The 20853-nt window shown below is 35.6% G+C and overlaps 1 protein-coding gene across 5 annotated transcripts in view; it reads right to left on the bottom strand.

Annotated features, from left to right (window-relative positions):
• The window catches only part of MYO16 (myosin XVI), a 383536-nt gene that overhangs the window by 153245 nt on the left and 209438 nt on the right, over positions 1–20853 (bottom strand). For all 5 annotated transcript variants that reach the window (XM_048077900.2, XM_048077901.2, XM_048077902.2 and 2 more), the window contains 3 exons: positions 12832–12937; positions 9350–9467; positions 2237–2384 (listed from right to left, as the gene is read on the bottom strand). In XM_048077900.2, coding sequence (XP_047933857.2) covers positions 2237–2384; positions 9350–9467; positions 12832–12937 — 372 coding nt within the window. The remainder of the gene's footprint in view (positions 1–2236; positions 2385–9349; positions 9468–12831; positions 12938–20853) is intronic.

Raw genomic sequence — 20853 nt, 5'->3', positions numbered from 1 at the left:
TTTATTAAGACTGTTTAATCTTCTACTTAAAGGTGCAACTTTAAACAATATAAAAAGGAACAGAAAAATTATCAGAAACGAGTTGGTTATGAACCACCTATAGTTTCAAAGGGGCTGTTATCTAATTAAATTTGATAGTAGAGTCAAGATTACACTTGCTTAAAGAAAACATAACAAATTCACTTATTGATGTTTCCAGAACGATATGATCTCATAAAAATTTGACTAAGCCAGAAATCTAGAATTACTAACAAAAGCCAAATTCTGCCTTCCTGATTCATGTATGAATTTGATGCCATACAAACTTACCTCTAGTTTAACTCCATCAACCAAGAAAAATCTGTGCCACTGAACTCCTATACTCAGGAGTTTAAGGAAAGAAATACTTGGCCCAAACTCTCAGTCATGAAAGATACAATCTACTCTATGTAGCCAAAGCAAAGCTTTATTGATAAAAGCAGCTTTATGCAAATACTCAGCCATAAATTACTTATAAAGCTTTGGCACTCTAATATACAGACATCTATTTAGAAATGCTATTTTGTTCTTTTTGGATGCTTATCAGTTATCTTATCAGATAACTCTTTGTTCATGTGAATCTAATTATTCAGGCTTTTGCTAAGTTCTTTCCTGTTGGAGCTTCTTGCAAAATGACTTCAAACTGTTTCATTTTCTGAATAAACTGAGGGATTCCAAACAACATTTGATAAAAGAACAATAAATTAATGATCAGGAGTTGAGAATCCTTGTGGTCTTCAAAGGATTTAAAACAGAATTTAACTCTTCTCCCACACACGCTCCTTTTGAAAGTTTTTGGTAAAGCAATTTAGCCTCAGGTTACTTCAAAGTTAGTGCTTTGTACTATTCTGTATAATATGAAATGTGTTAACAGGTTAAAACATTACCAAACGATGGTAGCCTAAAGATTTCTGTTTAAGACAATTGGAATCAAGTAACTTTATTCCTGCACAAAAATGAATGCTGTATCTTTCTCTTTACAGGCCCAAACTTGAGAAGTACTGCTTTATGCAGGTATTAGTCAGACAGAAAGGTTGAGAGAGAAATCCATGGGAAAAACATGCAGATACAAAAAACTGAAAACACTCAGTTTAAATCATTTTAATTACTATTGGTCATTTTATAGTTACTCATTGCACTCATTATAAACTTAACCAATTTAAGAGAAGACCATTAATGCCAACTAGGCTTCTCTCATTTTAGTGATATTGCTTAGGAATCACCTAGGAAAGACTGAAGAAAGAAAGGCAAATAATCTAACTCAGGAATATGCTTTCATTCCAAAAGAATCTGAATTGATAAATGTTGAGATATCCCAAAATTTCCTGGAAAAAATAAAAAAATAATAAAAAAAATCTTCTTATATAAACATTTGTAGCATATGTAGCCTTAGACACTACATTTAGGTGTTTATACACAGCTCTTTATATTTATGCTCTTACAGTTAAAGGGGATGTAGTCAGCACAGTTTATGAATCCACAGATGTGGTTCAGCTCACCTTGAAGCACACACCTACAAGCAAATCTACATGCAGCTGAGAGGGACTCAATGGCCTTTGATTGTAAATGGGAACCAAGACATGGGAGCTCGTGTGGAGATAAAAAGACCTAATTTTAGGTGCTGGGTGTTGAATCCTATCCCTAGTTTCAAAGCAGTCAAACCTTTGTTTCTGTTTTTCTTAGAAATATGAAATAAATATTAAAATGAGAACTTAAATTTCAGTTACATATGGTGAAATTTCATCAAAATTAACATATTTGAGAAGAAAATTCTAATTTTAATGAAAGTCTTTGCTAAAGACAAAATATTTCATCAGAAAAAGAATGACATAAAAAGAGCTCTAGTTCACAGAAGATGGAAAAATAAATCAGAAAACTAAAAAGTTTTTTTCCTCTTTCTCCTTTAAGGCAATAATCCTAGTAGACATATGACTCTGACTTTTTAAGAGAATAATTTCAGAATGAAATCCTTGTTAGCACAGACTCAATACTAAATAACTTTAGTTAAAGTAACTACTTCTATCTTTTTAGTTTTTTTAGTTAAAATAGCTACTTTTAACTTTTTTAGTAAAAATAACTACTTTTTAGTTTAAATAACTTACTAAATAACATTGAAGAGTTAGGACACAAAAGTTAACTACTTGAGGAAGAACCTCACCAGCTCACAGGCATTAAAATAAGAAAAAAATTAATACTAAATATAAAGTTGTTTTCCTACCTGTGTGCAGACAAATTACTGAGGTACAGCGTGTATTTTTCTTCAGCAGACAGACCATCCATCATCAAGTAAAAAACATGAAAATTACTCTGGTTGAGAGGTTGCATAATGACACGAGACTTCTCCAACATGTATGTATAAATCCTAGCTGATTAAGAAACAAACAAATAAATTCATCATTATATTGATTGCTCTAAACTCGTATATTTTAAACCATTCAACACTGCGACACTGACGAATAGAAAATCTTTCTATAAAGCAGTCTGACGTAAGCATAATATCAAAAATATTACCATTCATACAACTAGGGTTTTATATGTGATTTATAGAGAAAACCATAATTCAACTAAAATTTGTGGAAAAAATGTCTTTCTTTTATTTTTAAAGATAATGCTGTTGATTTATAGTCTGTTTTGTTTGCTTAAGGAACCAGTTGTCATATTTGGCAAGACTTTCTAAGAGACAAACTATTAGTCATCTACCAAAGGGTAGCCATCTGAGAATTGGCATCTATTCTAAGCTCCCTCTTCATGGAGAGAGAAAGATGCAAGAAAGATTCAAGATGTCCTAGAAAAAACTGCCCATGCAACTATATCCTCCTTCTCTGTGGGCACTCAACAATGCTTGGATTAGTAGTTTAGATTGACTACCTAACTTCTAGATGGTTACTACTAGATCACTACGAGATAAATCATATGGTTATCAACAACCTCACTAACCAGTACCTGGGGAAACAGAGACATCTCCGAAGGGCTATGAGAGCTTGCCACATGAAAAGCCACATGAATCAGCACGTCTGTGAAGAAGGGGAAGGAGGAAGAACCTGACCATGAATTGCCTATGGAAATGCTGATTAAAGGACCATACATAACTTCAAACTTCATGCCCACTAAGGTTCGTGAAAGAGGCACAGCACAAAAGCAGAAGTAATATTGGCCACCTAGATCTATTTGCCTACTTTACCAGGTAACAGGCATTTTAGAGGTATATGTGGAGGAGACAGAGAGAGATTCACTTTTTTGGGCTCTTCAGCCCTCCACTGAGTGTACGATACCATGCAGTTCCCAGATGCAGCAGGCTAAAGAAAACAAGGGAAGGCTTAAATGTACCTATTGGTCAGAGCCCTCTGAGCACCAACCTGATTGCAGTTCCCACTTACATACTGTTTGTAAACTGTATCTCATCACTCTTTAATGTAAAACACTAGCTACGGTGCAAAGACCAGACACAGGTCCCTTCATATACAACTGAGACCTCCTCGACTCAGATACAGTACATTATGTTGCAGCTTTATGTTTTTCAATCTCCACAATGTGGCAGAGCTTTCACAGGGTCTTAGCATCCTTAAGCGAGTATCCTTATCCTCGAAAAGGTTGTGGAGTTTAGAGGTTAAACTGTACTTCTCAGCAACGGAGGAACTATATTTTTGAAACCCTTTGAGCAGAGAAGGATATTAAACCATAGCTTCCCACAGTCTGGATGATGACCAACTCAACACGTAGTTGCTGCAGATTCAATGACATCAATACAGGTATATGCACCCAGTAGCACAATAGATATGTTCTCTAAATACATACCATTTTTGAGCCACTAACTTTTTTCAATTATTTTTTGTTCTTCCTTTTTTGAAGCAAACTGGGATTAAGCATAAAATAGCACTGAATTATTCAGTGCAGTCAAAACTGTTGCATTTCTAGGCATATCAAGAAGCACAACTTAGAATGCCTGAGACACTTAAAGTTTGAAGGCAGAGTGAGAGTTTAAAGATTTCTAAAGATGGGGACCATTGAAACTGTATTTTCAAAAACAGTTTTGGACTCAGGCATTAAAGTTTAATGGCACTGCCCAATGCAACACTAAGCAAAGCTATACAGGTTCGATCTCTGTGTGTCTATCAGAAGCATGGTAGCTGCATTAGCCTAAAGGCCAAGATCAAAGCCAGAATGTCACACTCCTGTCACCAGCTGCTAGTATCCACAGCTAGCTTGGTTATTGCTATACCATCTGTATTTGTCTGGTAATTAGATTTTACTTTTCACCTTCCATTTTTCACCTTCTTATCTTCTGGAGAGCTCTACATCTCTGTCGATACTGTTTAATGAAAAACTGTAAACTTGAATTTATTTGAAGTTATGTGTGTGAGGGAATGTGGACTGTGAGAATAGTGTTGAAAACTGTGTAATGTGGAGGGAAATAAAACCAATGAATCTTGAACATATTGTTTTGAGAATGGTCTCACAGGTAAGGGCTGTCCCTGAAATACATATAACCATGCACTGTCTCATGAAGCACTACTTCACACAAGCCAAACCATCCTAGACAAACACCAGTAAAGTAGCACAGAAGATCAGTTGTAAGCCATCCAGGGTCACTTTTTACCCTTTCTTTTATTTAACAGTACAGGCATGGCCTAACATGTGCTGACAGACACATTGTTCTAGCAACGGAAGAGACAGTAGCACTGACAAAGCTGAGCTGTACAGCTGACTTGCTGAACCAAGGAGACCTGAGCTGCCCCATTTAATCATCTTACCAAAAAAAAAAAAAAAAATTTACTGTTATTATGGAGCTTATATTATGAGAAATTATGTATCAGCCAACTAGCCCTCAGTTACTGTACTATGAAAAAAAAAGAACCATGCTAGAAGTAAAAGGACATGCTTGGGAAATCATTAAGTTGGTAGCAAGATATGTATCTGCCTCCAGTAAATTTGCAGCACATTGCAAATTGAAGCAATGCAATCTTAACCTAGGCCCAGGCTGGCCCAGACACACACTTTGATCAGAATCAATCATTACCTGGCTGCCATTTCAACAGGGTAAAACAGGATAGATGAACTTGAAGGATGTCTTACATCTTTATTCTGCTTGTAACTTACTTCTCTGTAAAACTAACCCTACCCTCAATTAACTTGAAAAGAGGCCATTACTAATCTTTGATCACTTTCTTCTGTGCAGAGATCTCCACTAAGGGTTTCATAACTATCACACTCAGGTATTTTTAACCTTCACCAATTAATAAAAACAAGAAAAATTATACTGGAGATCATCTATCCGATTAATTAATACATTTAACTTTAATGATGGTCAACACCACTTATTTAGATGACACAAATTAATTCAGCCCTTTTCAGCTACTTCAAGTCACCCACTTTAATAAGGCTAAATACTGTTCATCTCAGTTAGCATCTCCAGCAATAGGAAGATCTGTTAAGAACTGTCAAGTCTCTGATCAGCAAAAATCAAGCACAGCAACATTTTAATTGAGTTAAAGCAATTCATAAAGAAAACTATCACGGTAATATGGCTTTTCTACAAAGAGAAACATGTTCTTTAATCTACATGTGAAACAAAAGGGAAAAATAATACAGTTCCAGAGCAAATTTTGTCATGTTTGTGCAATGTTAACCGTGCTTACAGGCACAAGGACATTTATACTTCCTCTAACAGACAAATTGATCTACGGAGCAGTTAGAGTCAGCAAGCAGACCCTGTACTGAAAGTGTGGCCAGTGAAATCTTCCAGCTATGCATTCTCTGAAACTCTCAAAAACCCTTCAGTCCTAAACACAGCAAAAGGTAAAGACAACATTTCAATGCTGCAGTCTTTCTTAAATAAAAAAAGGAAATTCAAAAGGGATTTTTTTTTAATTGATTGAAAATGTTTGTAACAGACACAGCTCAATATGCATTCTGCTTCTTTTTGCAAACCAAGTTAGATCCTTCCATTTTAGTGCAACTTAAAAAAAACAACAACAACAAAAACCACACCACTTTGCTTTTCAAAATGTGAGGATTAAGAAAAGCAAGGCTGGAAAATTTGGAGAACAAGTATCTCAGGCTTGATTTTCTTTTCCTAACCTTATTTAGATGCTTGAGAAAACTGACAGAAGCCTTGCCTTTCATCTCAGAACTTATGTCAACTTACATGAAATACCATTTATCTTCCTTCTTTCTAAATAAAAACAAAATGCATTAATTTTAATTCTAGAAATAGTTATATAATCAGACTGTTACTAGTAGGCTTCTGATATGAAGCATCAACTACAAAGGATTATGATTTTTTGGCAGGTCAGTCTTTGAGTTCTGCTAGGTATCAGTTTATTTTAAAAACTTAATTAAACCACTGGTCTGTAGGTTATTCTGAATTTATTCTGATATTTTTCTGAACTTTTTACTAGTTCCCACTGCCTTACCTTATGCAGTCACAATGAATAGTGACTTAATCTGGGTTATACTCTCTCCGCTTGTTTGGACTAAAGCGATGAAAAGTACCTGACCACTTATCACGTGAAAACTCTCATTTCAACTCAATACTGAGAAACAACTGTCATCAGAAAAAAGTCAGAAGAGACACATAAAACCTCTACAGATGTTTGTACTGGCTTATAGTAGAACCACACTCGAGCTCCGCCCTTGTATTCAAATCTTGTGGCAATGAACCAGTTCATAATGAAGACCAAATCAAGCATGTAGATGAAAACTATGGCCAGCATTTCTGTTCTGGGGCTATGTTGGACTTCCTGCTACAGGAATAAACCTTATGTGACAAAAGTCAGACAGAGCATTTCCATGGCCTAGGCATGAAAGAACTTCAGCACAAACAAAACAATGTCAATAACTTCATCCAGTTCCACTTAAAATGCAAGAGATGCTACTTTCAACTTGTCCTCTATAATAAAAATGTACATATATACTCTGCATGTCTCTTCCTAAGTACATTGTTTTGGATCTCTCCCCTTAAACTCTGTCTGTTAAAGAGTTTAAACAGCCTAAACCCTTCGTTGGAGGCAGCCTAGTGTCACTTGAAGTTTTGTTTACAAATCAGACATATTTAGCCCGGTTTGCCTAAATGAGTTATAAAGTCATATCTCAGCAGAATCAGGTGCTCTACATATTTACACTCTTCATTCATGCTTAAACAGTGCAATACAGTAAACACTACTTCAAATGATCTTTCAAAAAAATACACAGAATCATTGGGTAGGATTTAAACCGGCCAAAGACAACGTGCCAGATTCTTTTCTCGTTTATGGTGGTGTAAATAAGGGACAATTTCATTCAAAAGTTATACTTAGCAGTGGCCTAGAAAAAGTAACATCTACAATGCAAATCAAACAGCACAAACATCTGTAACATACGCGTACTTCGAAAAATATACAAAATTTTTTCAGCTGTACCGGAACTTCTCACTCTTGACTTTAAATTTTGGAACTTTTGGCTACCTAAATTTTGTTAAAAGTAAATGACTCATTTCCTAAATATTTGGAGGATGGCTGGGCAGACAAGTCATTTGTTTACATTTGTTAATGGACTTGACTCAACCTAGGTTTTCTGCTTTTATACCTATAGTTTCAAAGTGATAAAAGCACAGCATCAGTGTATCAGAAAACTGACATCAGAGCCGGGTTAGCTGCTTCCACATTTATATCCTTCACAGACAAAGGTTGTGAATTAAACTAGCAAGTATAGGTAAATCTGCTTGAACATTCAGGTCCCTGCAATTTCAAGCAAGGCACCCAAAAATTTTGGGAACACATAACCTTAAGGCTTCTATGCTATCCTCATCTGAGGAACTGAATGACACAATCTTAGGTCAGTAGTGTTGTGAAAACTAAGCAAGTTATTATTCTGAAATGCTCATACACTGAAATATGTTAACGCAGAACATAGAAAATCCACAGAAGAACTATCATTCTGGTTTTAGAGCAGAATAAAATAGCACAAGTCACTTATGGATCAATGAAAGGAAAACAAACTGTTTAGTAGCAGATCACTCAAGATATATAGTCCGAAGTGGTAACTCCATTGACTCTATTAAAATATGTACAATAAATAGGATTTTTTAAATGTTAGTTTTAGGGATTGAACATTATTTTTACAGGCTCAATTCAGATGCTATTTAGTCCATTCTGATGTTTACATCCTTTGTTTTACTCGGCCAATAGCTGATTAATGAAAAGAAATCCCACTTTTTAATTCTACATTTTCTTTCTAAATAACCTGTCTTTATTGTAAAGCAAAACAGAAAAAAAAAAAAAAAGTGGTATTGATTTTTCACACAGCAATATTTTCACTGTTATTTGCTAAGGTACAGTGAACTCCCTTGAGAAAATAAATTCTAATTACCATTATGAAATATTCCCAAAGAATTTTTTTCAGAAGATCTTCTGAAAGTATAAACATATTAATAATGATTTTTTAAAAAAATAAAGCAGTTTTGGAAATGTTTATCTAATGGAATCTAAGTTACTTAAATAAAATTTGTCACCACACAGCTTCGCCATTCAGAAGGATCAGTGCAAGTAGGAAACTGTGCACAGTTATTTTTGAACTTACTTTTCACTTCAGCACAGAGTAACTTTTTGATGACCTACACGAACCAGAAATGAAAGTGCTCCCAGACTGGCTCTGATGATCAGAATTTTCAGAATCCACTGAAGTTTTGCCCAATATTCATTTTCATCAGTAATGAATTTTTGCTGGGAATTAGCAGACTCCCACTTACAGTAAAAGCAGGCACCAACTCCGCACTATTTTACCTCTAATCAGAATAAACATGAGCATGACTCCTAGTTCCTTCAGAGGAAACTCAAAGCCATAATTAATAACTTCTCATTTTGGTATTACAGAGTATACCTGTTTTTTCTGTTTGCCATAAACTGCTAAGATTATCACTCGTTTAAGCGATACTTAAAATACCCAATACAATACTAGTTATAAATGCAAAAAATAATCTCTTTGTTTCTTTTATCTGGCAATAAAGAGATACACAGCTGTCACAGTCTGTTAATCTCAGCAATAAAGAGAAATATGATTTCCTGGGCAATGAAAAGGTAATCAGCGGTGGTCAAGGTTTTTTTCTGGTGTTTCTCTGCCACCTGGTGGTTGCACAGAGCAATTCTCTCCCTCCTAACCTACCACACTACTCTCAGAGAGCTGTGAATTTACATGCTATGAATCACCTTCCTCTGACGCTCCATAAAGCCCCCTTGCCTCTCTCACACACTTTAAGTCCATTGCTGCCTGTGTGTACGGCACACTGGGACCCCTTGACCTTGTTGTTTATGGTAATATCTAAATAAAATCAGCAGATGTTTTAAATAATACTTACCTGCAATTAAGGTTTTTTTCTTCTCACAAAACTGTAGCTCAAAATATTTTATAAAACAGCTAGAAAAATCATTCAGGGGTGTCTTAGCATGTCCAAAGGCTTCCAAGACACAGTTTACCTGCAAGAAAATGGTAAAGCAGTAGTAAGAGAGGAAATTTATTTTAACAGGAAGATATTTCAAAAAACATCAGTGAGATTGATTTGAGACCAGTAACTGGAGGAAAAAAAAAAAAAAAAAAAAAGACTACTTTTTTAGCTTAGGATTTAACAAATTTCTTAAAATTTTATTTTCTGTACAAAACTTAAAATAAAATAGCTTGGAAAAAAAAAAAAAAGCGCTGTCAGAATAGTGGGAGTTGTAAATGCAACAGGGAAGACAAGGGCTTAGGCATAAGCTGTGCCCTTACAGGTAGTGTAGATACAAGTGATGGAATCACATGCCCACAGCTGGCAAGGTTAACAAAAAGATTAGGATCTCCAAAGGCAGTTTTGCTTGAAAAGTTACAGTCGGTTCACACTAAAAAGCAACGAAACAAACTCACACGGTTTTTATTACACCAGAAATGACATAAATTATTGGTTTCAAATAGAATTGCTTCAGCATTAAACTCATAAAAAACTGAGGAAGAAAACAGATTCAGATTTTGTTTGCATCTCTCACTAATGTATTTCCATGTGACATCTTCATTTTTTTTGCAGTTATTTTAAAAAAGCATATTCAAAACATTACATTTAATGAAAAAAAAAAATATGCCCTCTTTCTTCCATGTTCTCTCCGTATTTATCTTTTTTGTGTATAATTACTGTCTTACACTAAATGAACTCCCTTCAGCACTTTCCTCTCTTGTATCCTGAGAAATTGATTGCAGTGTGGCCACAACACACTGTTGTTCTGATATAACAGTGATTTGCTGGAGCTGGACGAACATAGCTGGGAAGAGACAGGAGGGAAGAGGGCTGTGGAGAGGCACAGCTAACGTGTGGTTCCAATCACAAAAATAGAAGCTCCGAAAATCAGACCCTTCAGAACTATTAATTAAACCAGCTATTTGTGCAGTAGGTGGCAGCAGAAAACCAGTGAGCCTAGTTTTGGTTCCACTCCAGTAGCATTGCCGTTTAAGATGCATTTGCTGAAATTTGGCTAATTCAGCACTCGGTTTGACCAGTGCAGTTTTAGTAACTTCCAGTGATGCTATGTATAACTGCAGCAGGCACAAATCCAGGCCATCGTGTTCATTCGAGCACCTTAACAGGCAACTAAATCAGAATCATCACTCGATTCCCCTTGGGTGGGATCTGCTACACCTCCATTCTCTGCCTGAGGTCGGGTGTCCCATCCAAGCTAGTTACAAGGGATCTTTCTATAACAAACATGCAACTCATTTTTCCTAATATGTGATGTTTCTCTTCTACCTGTATTGACTAACAGTCATTGACACGTGTGACTAATTCTATACTATAAAACTAAACAGTTTATTAAACTAAACTCTAACCTCTACAGCAAGTGGCATGAAAAGGTTCACATTCATATATTTTTTGTTTGCACAATAGGATGGACATACTGGCACATGCTGTCCTCTGAACTGTTGCCAGAGGACCTGGTGGGGATTTAAACTGTACCAGGAAGCAGGAGACAAGTTGCAGCAGAAACAGGAATACCTCTCACACCTCCTAATTCCCACTGCTGCCACATTTGTATCCAAAAACATACCGTTTTCAGTTTCTTATTCAGAAAGTTAATTATTAACTGATTTCTACTACTCATTATTTAATCTGAACTTTCTGAAAACAAACGTATTTGAAGGATTTGACCTGAATTTTGCAGTTCTAATTCAATAATATCTATGGCCAGATCAGTTCAAAACTACAAGAAAACCAGTGTAGGCAGTAAACTAAAAAACAACAAAACAACAAAAAACAGTAGAAATAGATATAAACTGAAGGTCTGGCTCATGGGTTCAAAATAAATTAAAAGTGTACAGTCCCTATCATTGCAACATTAATCTTCATAATTTATATTATAAAGAGAAAATAAGCAACAGTATTGTCAACATTGTCAATGTGTCAGAAATGTGTCACAGGTTAAATGTGTCAGTTGAGGAACATACATGAAGCAGGATCACGCTGAAAAACACTTTAACATGGAAATTGTATGATTGCATGAAGGAAAGCAAAACTAGTGTGTTTTTTTTTTCAGTTGTGTTTTCAGCGTGATCAGTTTTTTTTAATGTCTTCATAAGACATTAAAACTACTGTTTTCTAAAATCCAGCCCAAATCCATAGGACTTTTATTAACCTACTGGCTAGAATGTACTAAATAGGAACTAGTGTATCTATAGTCTTTCCCACATCCCAATAATCCTGATTTGTAGGTTGTATGTTAACATCAGCTATGCTTTGACACTATTTTGTCACCCTTCTGGACTTAATCATGCATAATTCAGGAAGAAAGCAGTGTGTTTTGAATGATGCATGTTACATCATTAAAAAACAAACACAATGAACGAGTCCAGAGTTTTTTAAGGTATCATGCATATGGCAAGTTAAACCTAAAAAAAATTATCTTGCGTTGAACATAAGTGCTGTAAAGGTGGAAGGATGAGTGAAAGATTTGAAAAAAATATATTTTTTAAAGTACAAAACAATTCAGTAACAACAATGTAGATTGTGTTAAAACATTACATGTAAATCTGCCTCTGAGCTGGGATCTCAGATGACAAATGTCATCAGCAAAGGCAGTTTTTTGAAAGAATTTGAATTTGCAACATAGAGTTCAGCATAATTTAGAACGTGAGTCTGAAGCTTTATAGCAGTGTTACCGCTATAACAATAAAACACCAATGAGTTGCAATGTTTCATGGTCAAATGAAAACTTTACATTTGCAATGTACTAGCATGGAGCCAAATGTATCTGATATGTGAAGCAGGTTCTCATGACTTCACGATATGCACTGAACAAAATTTGGTTCTGCTATGGGAATGAAATATGCAAATATTTCAGAACACTTGCCTATACCGTATTTAGTGTACAAACACTGAGTCACATAACCTCAATCAGCCCTTTCAGTTCTACTGCAACTTTCCAATTTCTGCTTCACATAATATTATTCCAGATGACTGAGTGCTTCTTACACTGGCCAAAGAAGCATCATCATAACCAGAAAAATTTATTTATTTACTGAAGGCAGTTAGTACACATTTAGGTAGGACACAGTACCTTATCACACAAATGGTTCCTATTCACCAAAATTGGACTCCACTTTTTGGTTTCCTCTCAGCACATCAATGTAAGCTTAATCCTGCTCCCATTCAGATCAATACAGGAAAAAAAAAAAAAAAAACTTTACCTTGAATGGAGGTGATAAACCCTTTATGAACTTCAGCATAGCAGATGACTTTTCCCTTCAGCTTTGAATTACGCTGCCTGTCAAAGAAGCCAGATTTTTGTCTTGTTCAACTCAAGTGTTCAGAATGCTACTTACATGTTTTATCTTTGTATCAAAGGTACTTCTGCTGGAGTTGGCTCTACAAGTGAGGTGCTTCACTATCTGTTTGCAGGCTTCAGTCTTCCCAGACCCACTCTCTCCACTGCAAGATAACAGGCAAGGAAGAAATGCGAGAATCATCGTTATTTTTACATTTGAGATATTACTTATACTCTCTGCTAGCTCTGTTGGAACGTATTTAAGATATATTTTGTCCAGCAAAGGAGTCTGCTTATACTGCCTGGTTCTTTATCCAGACAGGAAAATACTACTGTGGTAATGACAGGAGTCAGAAGAAAAGAAAAAGGTAGAAAGCAGTAGGAAGAACAGAGAGGAAATAAAAGTAAAGAAAAGAAAAGGATGTTTGAAGAGTCAATTGGCACAGAGCACTTGTGTTAGTAGGGCACAGTTTCTTTTTGCTGCCACACAGTCAAGAAGCTGAGGAGATTTCACAAGCTGCCCAGTCTCTGCAGTGCATACTCTGATTTCAGTGATTCTGATTCATTTAATTTCTTGTTAATGATGTGGAATATATACTTCTAACAATGAGAATTTCTGAGGGGGAATATGAACAAAGAAAATGAGTTAATAGACAATTTGATTAAGGCAGATGGGAAGAAACAACATAAAAGTGGAGGAATGGGGGAGGGAAGCGAACTCAGTGGTGCATTTTAAGCGTGAAGATGGAAAGGATAAAGTAGTGAAGCCTGATTAAGAAATTCATGTAGGAACTTCTTATATGAATTACAATTGTTTTCTTTATAGGCAACTGAACCAAACAAAATTTAATTGATGTTTCTCCTTCATTTATCTGCTTGATCAAATTTAAAAGGCTTTTTCTACAACAGTCAGATTAGATTTTCACCAGTACAATGGCCATGCTGGTTGGTCAGTCTGTTACCTAGTTTATGAAAATGAGAGGGCAGCAAAATATAATATGTCTGGCCACTGCCACACCCATTCACATCTCACTTCAAAGGAGAAAATTAAATAAAGGAAAAAACAAAAGAGGGAAGAAAAAAAAGGTCTTCATACTCAGGCAGAGCTGGGAACTCTGTGCCACTTATTCTCATTCAGTTCTTATAAGACATACATGCAGCTCTGGGGGATATCATATTTGTTTGCCTGGTGAGATGTGTTCCTAGGCATCAAGATGGATTTCTCATTACTGTATATAACATGTCAAACTGCTTTTAACTATGTCCTCAATGCTTCTGGAACAAGCTGGAGTCTGACCCTGGCCTTCAAACTCCTGCTGGCATCAGTAGGAGGTTTGTGGTCCAAGACTGCAAAGGTTTGCAACCCGCATGTAAGTTATGAAAAGACCTCATTTAATAGGCCACAAAGCCATATTTAAACCAGGCCAACAAACTGAAGGTAAACAAATCAGATGAAATCAAGGTCACCGTCCTAGCTAATGTGAAACCAGTATTTCTACAGAATTGACTGGATGCTTCATAAGCGCACTATACCTTGCTCAGATCTGCAGCTTCTGACTTTCTGAAACAATTTGTTTCAAAAGTCAGTGACATTTGATATCACCCTCAAAACTCTGCATGCTTCTCTGCCCTCTGAATCACTGACTTCGCTCTCCAAATGCTAATTGCAACATGCTGCCTCTTTTCCTAAGAAGTAGCATTAGTTTTCTGCCTCAATAATGTCTGTGTCCAAATCCTATGATCTTTTTGCTGTTATCACTAACAGGAAAAGAAAAAAAGTGAAACAAGGGCATTAGTCCTGCAATAGTCATCCCCTAGAGACACTTCATACTCTTGCAAATTACAGACCTTATGCCTGTATTATGCAACGAGCTTTCAGACATATATCAACTGTGTATAAGGGGAGAAAGAATTATGGTTTTTGATGTGCCTTTGATTGTTTTCAATTATTACAAAGGAGGCATGCAATTTGTAACTAAAAAGAGAAAAATGCCTTCCTAAATGAAGGAACCCAAGTGTTCCCCATAAGTTGCACTCTTAATGAATTTGTTTCACTTGTATAAAAGAAAAAAAGGTATGTTTTGTTTTTCACTGCAAGCAAACTTCAGCCCAGATAACACAGGACCTGCACAGCGAGGGGAACTTCTGTCCCTTCTTGAATATTTCCTTCCAAGATTGCTATTTTCTAAACTTCGCAGTGAAACAGCTTAAAGATTTGATAACTTTGGGTCAACTGTTAATTTTACAGAATTGAACATTTGTCTAGCAGTGTCACAGGACCTTATTGTCTAGACTGGTTGCTAGAATACAGTTCAGAGGTGAGAATTCACTAGAATTTGGCTGCTGAAAGACAGACAGTGTCATGCAGTTGTTCTGCACATTTCAGGGATCTGTCTATAGTCCTAGTGAAATACAGATTGAAGCACTAAGAAATAAATGCCACGTTAGATAAAATAATTTTTGTTGATATCATTGCAACATTTGAGGCAAGAAATACTTTAACAACAAAAAGTCATTCAGCAACTTCAAACAGTTCTCCTTTACTCCATTACCTTTGAGGTGGAGTAAAAAAAGTTTGTAATATCCCTGTTGTCCACAATATCTGTGCTTTAACAATTTAATTCTGCTTCGAGAAAAATTCCTCTTCTCTGTTCTAAATAGTTGCACCACTATGTTGTTCAAAATGTAATTTACAATATGAAGGGTGGTTTGTTTTTTGACTTTTGGTTGGACTGCCTGATTGAGATAGAGGATAAATTAGCATTGCAGCAGGAAGGCACTTTTCTGCAGTAAAACTTCCATAAAAGTCATTATGAAACAGGCAAAGCAAAGGCAGCTTATTACACAGATAAACAAGGTTAAATCAGGAAATCAGTACAGAGACTGTATTCCAAGGGAAAGGAAACAGAGAATTTGAAATCCTACGCTCACAAAGCTTTGTCACATGATTTATCCTTTGGCTTTCTAGTTTTCCTATATACTACCTGATGGAAGGCCTGCTTCCTATTATTTCTTAAATAACTTTTTTTTTTCTTTTTAATAATACCTTAATTACAACTCTAGTCTCTATATCTTAAAATTAAATGAATAATAAGAAAAAAAAAACTCTTGAAATAAAACATCTGAAACTGTTATAAAAAAGTCCAATTCAAAGTAATAAAATACAAAGGCATGTGAAGCAAGGAACACAAGACGTTCAACAATCAGGGGAACTTGGATTATCATCCAGCTCTTCTGCTACTTCATGCAAGTCTGGCTGGGCCACTGGCACCACTCACGCCAGTAAGCTGGAATGTTGGAATGTTTTGTGATGGACATTCATGCATAATGTTCTATGTAACAGGTGATTCATTTTACAAGACTGAAAATTATTTTATTTTTTACATTGTCTCCTTTGTTGCTTGGGGAAAGCCAGTCAACCTTTGGGAGCAGACAAAGCAGAGATCTGACATGTCAGAGGTCCAACAAAAGTGCAGCCTTCTGCTTCCATAAGTTTAATTGCTATCATTATCTCAAGTCAGTCAAGAGACTGCAGCCAAATCTGGCTAAGGATACAATACACAAATGGTCTGGCCCTGAAGAGCTTCTAGTCTAAACATATCACTACCGACAAGCAGCTGCAGAAAGAAAAACTTTAAAAACAAAAACAAGAAAAACCTGAGGGTTGTTGTATGCGTGAGAGAGAACAGGACAGTAACTATGAGCAGCACTGTATACAGTGAGCATAACTGCTTATGTACGAATGACTAGTTCATTCACTGATGTGGATTAGCAGTGCTTGAAGAAAGTTCGTTGGAAAGGACTTCAGTAAGAAATGTCAAATTCCTGGTTCCCAGTTAGGCTTAAACTTGAAATAAATAGTGCTGTAAGACTCTGTCCAGAAGCTATGAACCTATTCCGAACACACACATGGGCTGAAAATTTAAGTAGCACTTGAAGGTAAGAAAAGAGAGCCTGGAAGTTTAGCAAGGGTTTCAAGACCATAACTTTGTACTTAGGCAGCCAAGTTCCAGCTCAGACAGATTCAGGTGCCATTACCTCTTTTCATTATAATATTTGGCAAAAATGTGGAAGGCAAAAATGACAAGACACAGAAGAACAGTATCGTTAAGGGGTACACTGCATGCAGAATTCATTAGCAACAATAAAAGAGTATAATAAAAGAGCAATTCATAAATCATTAGTAATGGCCACTAAACTCATGGGAAGTATCTTTCTGTAATTAAACTTTGGCAGAAAACAAAAACAAAACCAGCACTGAACTGAAAAACATTGCTAATAGAAAATAAACTTTACCTCCACAAAATAAACAAGATACTAAGCTTGATGAAGATGATAGGACTAGCACACATAAGGGGATATTTTCTGAAATTCTTTGCAGTGTCTTTAAAAAGTTATTGGGTAACTTGATATATTGAAAATACAGTAATCGTCTTCTATAAATTACTGTGTTGGCTTTTTTTTTTTTTTAAATAACAAATTCCAAATTTTCCAGAAGAGTTCAGATGAGTTAGACACTGCTATCATTTGGCTCTTCTGTGGCAGCTTATAGTCAAACTAGACATATTTTGAGAATTGCACATGAGAAGTAAAATATTCATACTGGTATGGTATTAATTCTCACTGCTCTTTATCACATCATAACATGCACATTAAAACAACCTCTTCTCATAGTAAAATGTATTACAATAAAACTAAAGAATAATGATGTTTACAAATTCTACTAACAAATTATAATACTATGAAGTATTACTACATGTAAGTAAAGTAGAACTAAAATAAATATAGATTATGAGATTTTATTGCATAATCGCATCATGTTTCTCTTGCTAATGACAGCAATAAAAGACAGAAGTGTACCCTCTGTGTACTCTTCCCAGAGTGCTTGTATGCCAAAATGGCATCTCTTGTAGTTATCAAGGAAATTTCATCTTGCGATTTCTGCATATCCACTGTAATCATCTATTTTCACTGGATTTACTACTAATAAAAACAAACAAAACTAGCACCCTTATGACTTGGAGTGGCTATTTTCCTACGTGGCATTCTGATATTCCTCCTTGTGAGACCTCTAACTTGGACAGTCTCAGGCCAACCACTTCAATACCACAGCAGCAGCAAACATCATAGTGGGATTCTAGGAATTATTTAGTCTAAACCAATACCACTACCAAAAACAGCAGGCCCTGCCTTTCCTGCTCTGACAACTCCTTTCACCTCTATGGGAATTTGGCTTTGGAATGGACTCAGGTTAAAATAGCTCCTCAACCTCACCACCATCCTCCCAAAAGTATTTTTCACCAGAGGGCATTTCTCCAGCTCAGTTCACCATGCCACCACCTGAATGTTTGTGTTGACACAAAGGATGGCATGGAAATGAAGAAATGAGCAGCCAAAGGTATGAGATGGGCAAAAGCACTCCTAGGCAGCTTATTCCAGTGTAACGTTCTCATGTATCTATGAGACCTTCTCACTTGTTCATCCACTGGCTCCTACCTTCTGACTGCTTCCATGAAGTGGCCCTTTTAGCTATGGAGAGCTCTTCTGAGCTCCTCATCATCATTCAGTACATGATTCCACATTAGAGGGAAGCATGTTTTCTTACTTTTAAAATTTGTTTCTAGGCACACTTATTTCAATATATATATACGCATGGAAATGCATGGAAAAGTATTCACAACTCAACTTTATAAGTGGGGGTATTTTAAAATTCCAGGCCATATGCCAAGTTTACAGATTTTTTTACTTGGGAATGAGAAGTATACTTGATAAGAAAGGTTGGAGAAAAAGTAAAACACAAAAGCTTGGAGTATTTCAGAACTGCAGAACTACACTTATTTGGCTCTGATATGAAATGAAATAAATCTAAAAAAAAAAAAAAAAAAAACAAAAAAACACTGTTACTCAAGTGAAAAAATCAAGAAAAAACCTTGTTCACTATAGCAAATGCCATAACAGTCAGATAGTAAGCCCTGCTCCTTGTTGTTTATTAGCACAGATGTAACCAATGAACTATCTATCTATCCCTCCCAGTGGTAGAAGAACCTTCTCTTGCTGATAGATAACACTGTTTTACAGCTAAAATAGTAAGAGAGCCAAAGTCCATTTAGACCATACACGTGCTCATGCACACATATATATACATGCACATGGGTGACATCAAGGGGGTAGATGAATAAATTGAGAATTACATCACGGATATTTTTCCGATTATTATTTTTGTCAGAAAAGCAAAGGAAAATTCTTGTATCACTTTTCCTTTCCAGACATTCATTATTTAGATTCTTCCAATGGAGTAATAATGAGAATGTCCCTCAGTTAAGTACAATGAAACCCTGACTAATATTACACATAGAATGATTTTTAATACTCCTCTATGAAATTGTGAAAGATCCCAATTCTTCTGTTTTCTTGTTTAGAGTTAGCAGAAGAAAGGTAGTTACAAATAACTGTTTTTAGCTGCTTCTGTTAAGTTACAGTTAGACTCTTATGCTAAATTAACAGATACATTCCCTTCGTTTTCATAGTGGCCTTCAGATCTAATTGATTACTTTAGGACTGCATAACTATGGATTGCCTTGATGTGATACACAAATATCCTGCCAATTGCTTATGCCATCAGCAAAACACCTTCATGTCACATTCTCCATCAGGTCACTGATTTATATATAATAACCTACAGTGGGCCGGGCAGGGATCAAAACAGTGGAGCTTATCAAATTTCTTCACACCCTGATATAAAATCATCAGAAGAAACTATTATCTGCTACCAAAGCCATTTATTATTAAGTATATTATCCTTTGTGTACTACTACACAATACCAAAATTGGCAATTAGCCTTTTTCCTTAAGTCAGTAAATATTGTTTTCTGCTTTCTCTCTGTTTGTACTTACGGGCAACTTCAGAAAGTTAGTAATCAATCACCATTGTCCCAAGTGAATACAAAGAGAAAGTTCCTACTTTGAAGAAAATGCTGAAAACAGTGCCTTAGAATATTTCTTATTTGTATCAAAACGTATTTTACCGAAATAGAGTATTTATGAGAAGAGAATATGAACATACAGTAATGATCTTCTAATTCTGTCTATATCTCTGCTTAAGTGTCTTTGCTCACTGGATAAATAAGTAACAGTTCCATTCTGAGTAGGTTATAAAAAGGTTACCATTTGTTTCAAAAAATCAAGTCAATTCTGCACATAATTAATTTATATTTGTTAGTTTATAAATTTACATACTATGCTTTTATATAAATGAACTACATATACACTATGCTTTTTATAAACAGTGCTTTTAAAAGAAAGAAGACTTAATATACAGAACTTCAAATACTTGCAGAAGCCTGTATCCACATAAACAGAATGCAGTAAAAATGTCTACATATGAATTTATGATTGTAGTTACGTGTTCATTTTAACTGTTGTAACTCTGCAACATTATGATTAGCAGCTCTCATTAACTACCTCTAGAATTAGAGGTAGGTCAAGAGCAGTTATAAGTTTTCTCAAATGGATCAGCCTTTATTCCTGGTCAAAATCAACCTTTTCTTTTTTTTCTTCCCATCTCTATGAAGTTTCACAAACCCTTGTCACCCTTGTCAGTATTTCAGCCAACATCAACAATCAAACTGATATAATTGAACAAGAAATTACATTGAGCAATTACAACAAATTCATCAGACCTTTTGCTTTCAGGTAGGGTGAAGGAAGAAAAGGGAGGGCAGAAGATTAATGGATTTGGGAAGCAAAATTTCCCAAGAGAATTCAAACTTTCACAATAATAAAGCTGGAATATTTGGATGAACCTCTGTTTCACTGGAAATTTTTAATGCATTTATTCACAATCTTGAATGGATTTATTATTGCAACAACACTGTGAATTAAAGAAATGGTTAAAGTGCTTTTTGAAGATGGAAGGCTAAATAACAAGCTCATGAGCGCACACAACATGAGGCTGAGAAGAAGCTCTAATACAGGTGCACGAATTCAGAGGTTTATAATTTAGAAAAGGACTTCCCGATTTTCTTTTCATTAGATTCTATTTCTAATTCTTTTCCGTGCAATATTAGCAAACACACACCGT

Source organism: Anser cygnoides, chromosome 1, assembly GCF_040182565.1.
Source record: "Anser cygnoides isolate HZ-2024a breed goose chromosome 1, Taihu_goose_T2T_genome, whole genome shotgun sequence".
In the NCBI taxonomy this organism is placed as follows: Eukaryota; Metazoa; Chordata; class Aves; order Anseriformes; family Anatidae; genus Anser; species Anser cygnoides.
This window is presented reverse-complemented; position numbering and strand designations above follow the sequence as displayed.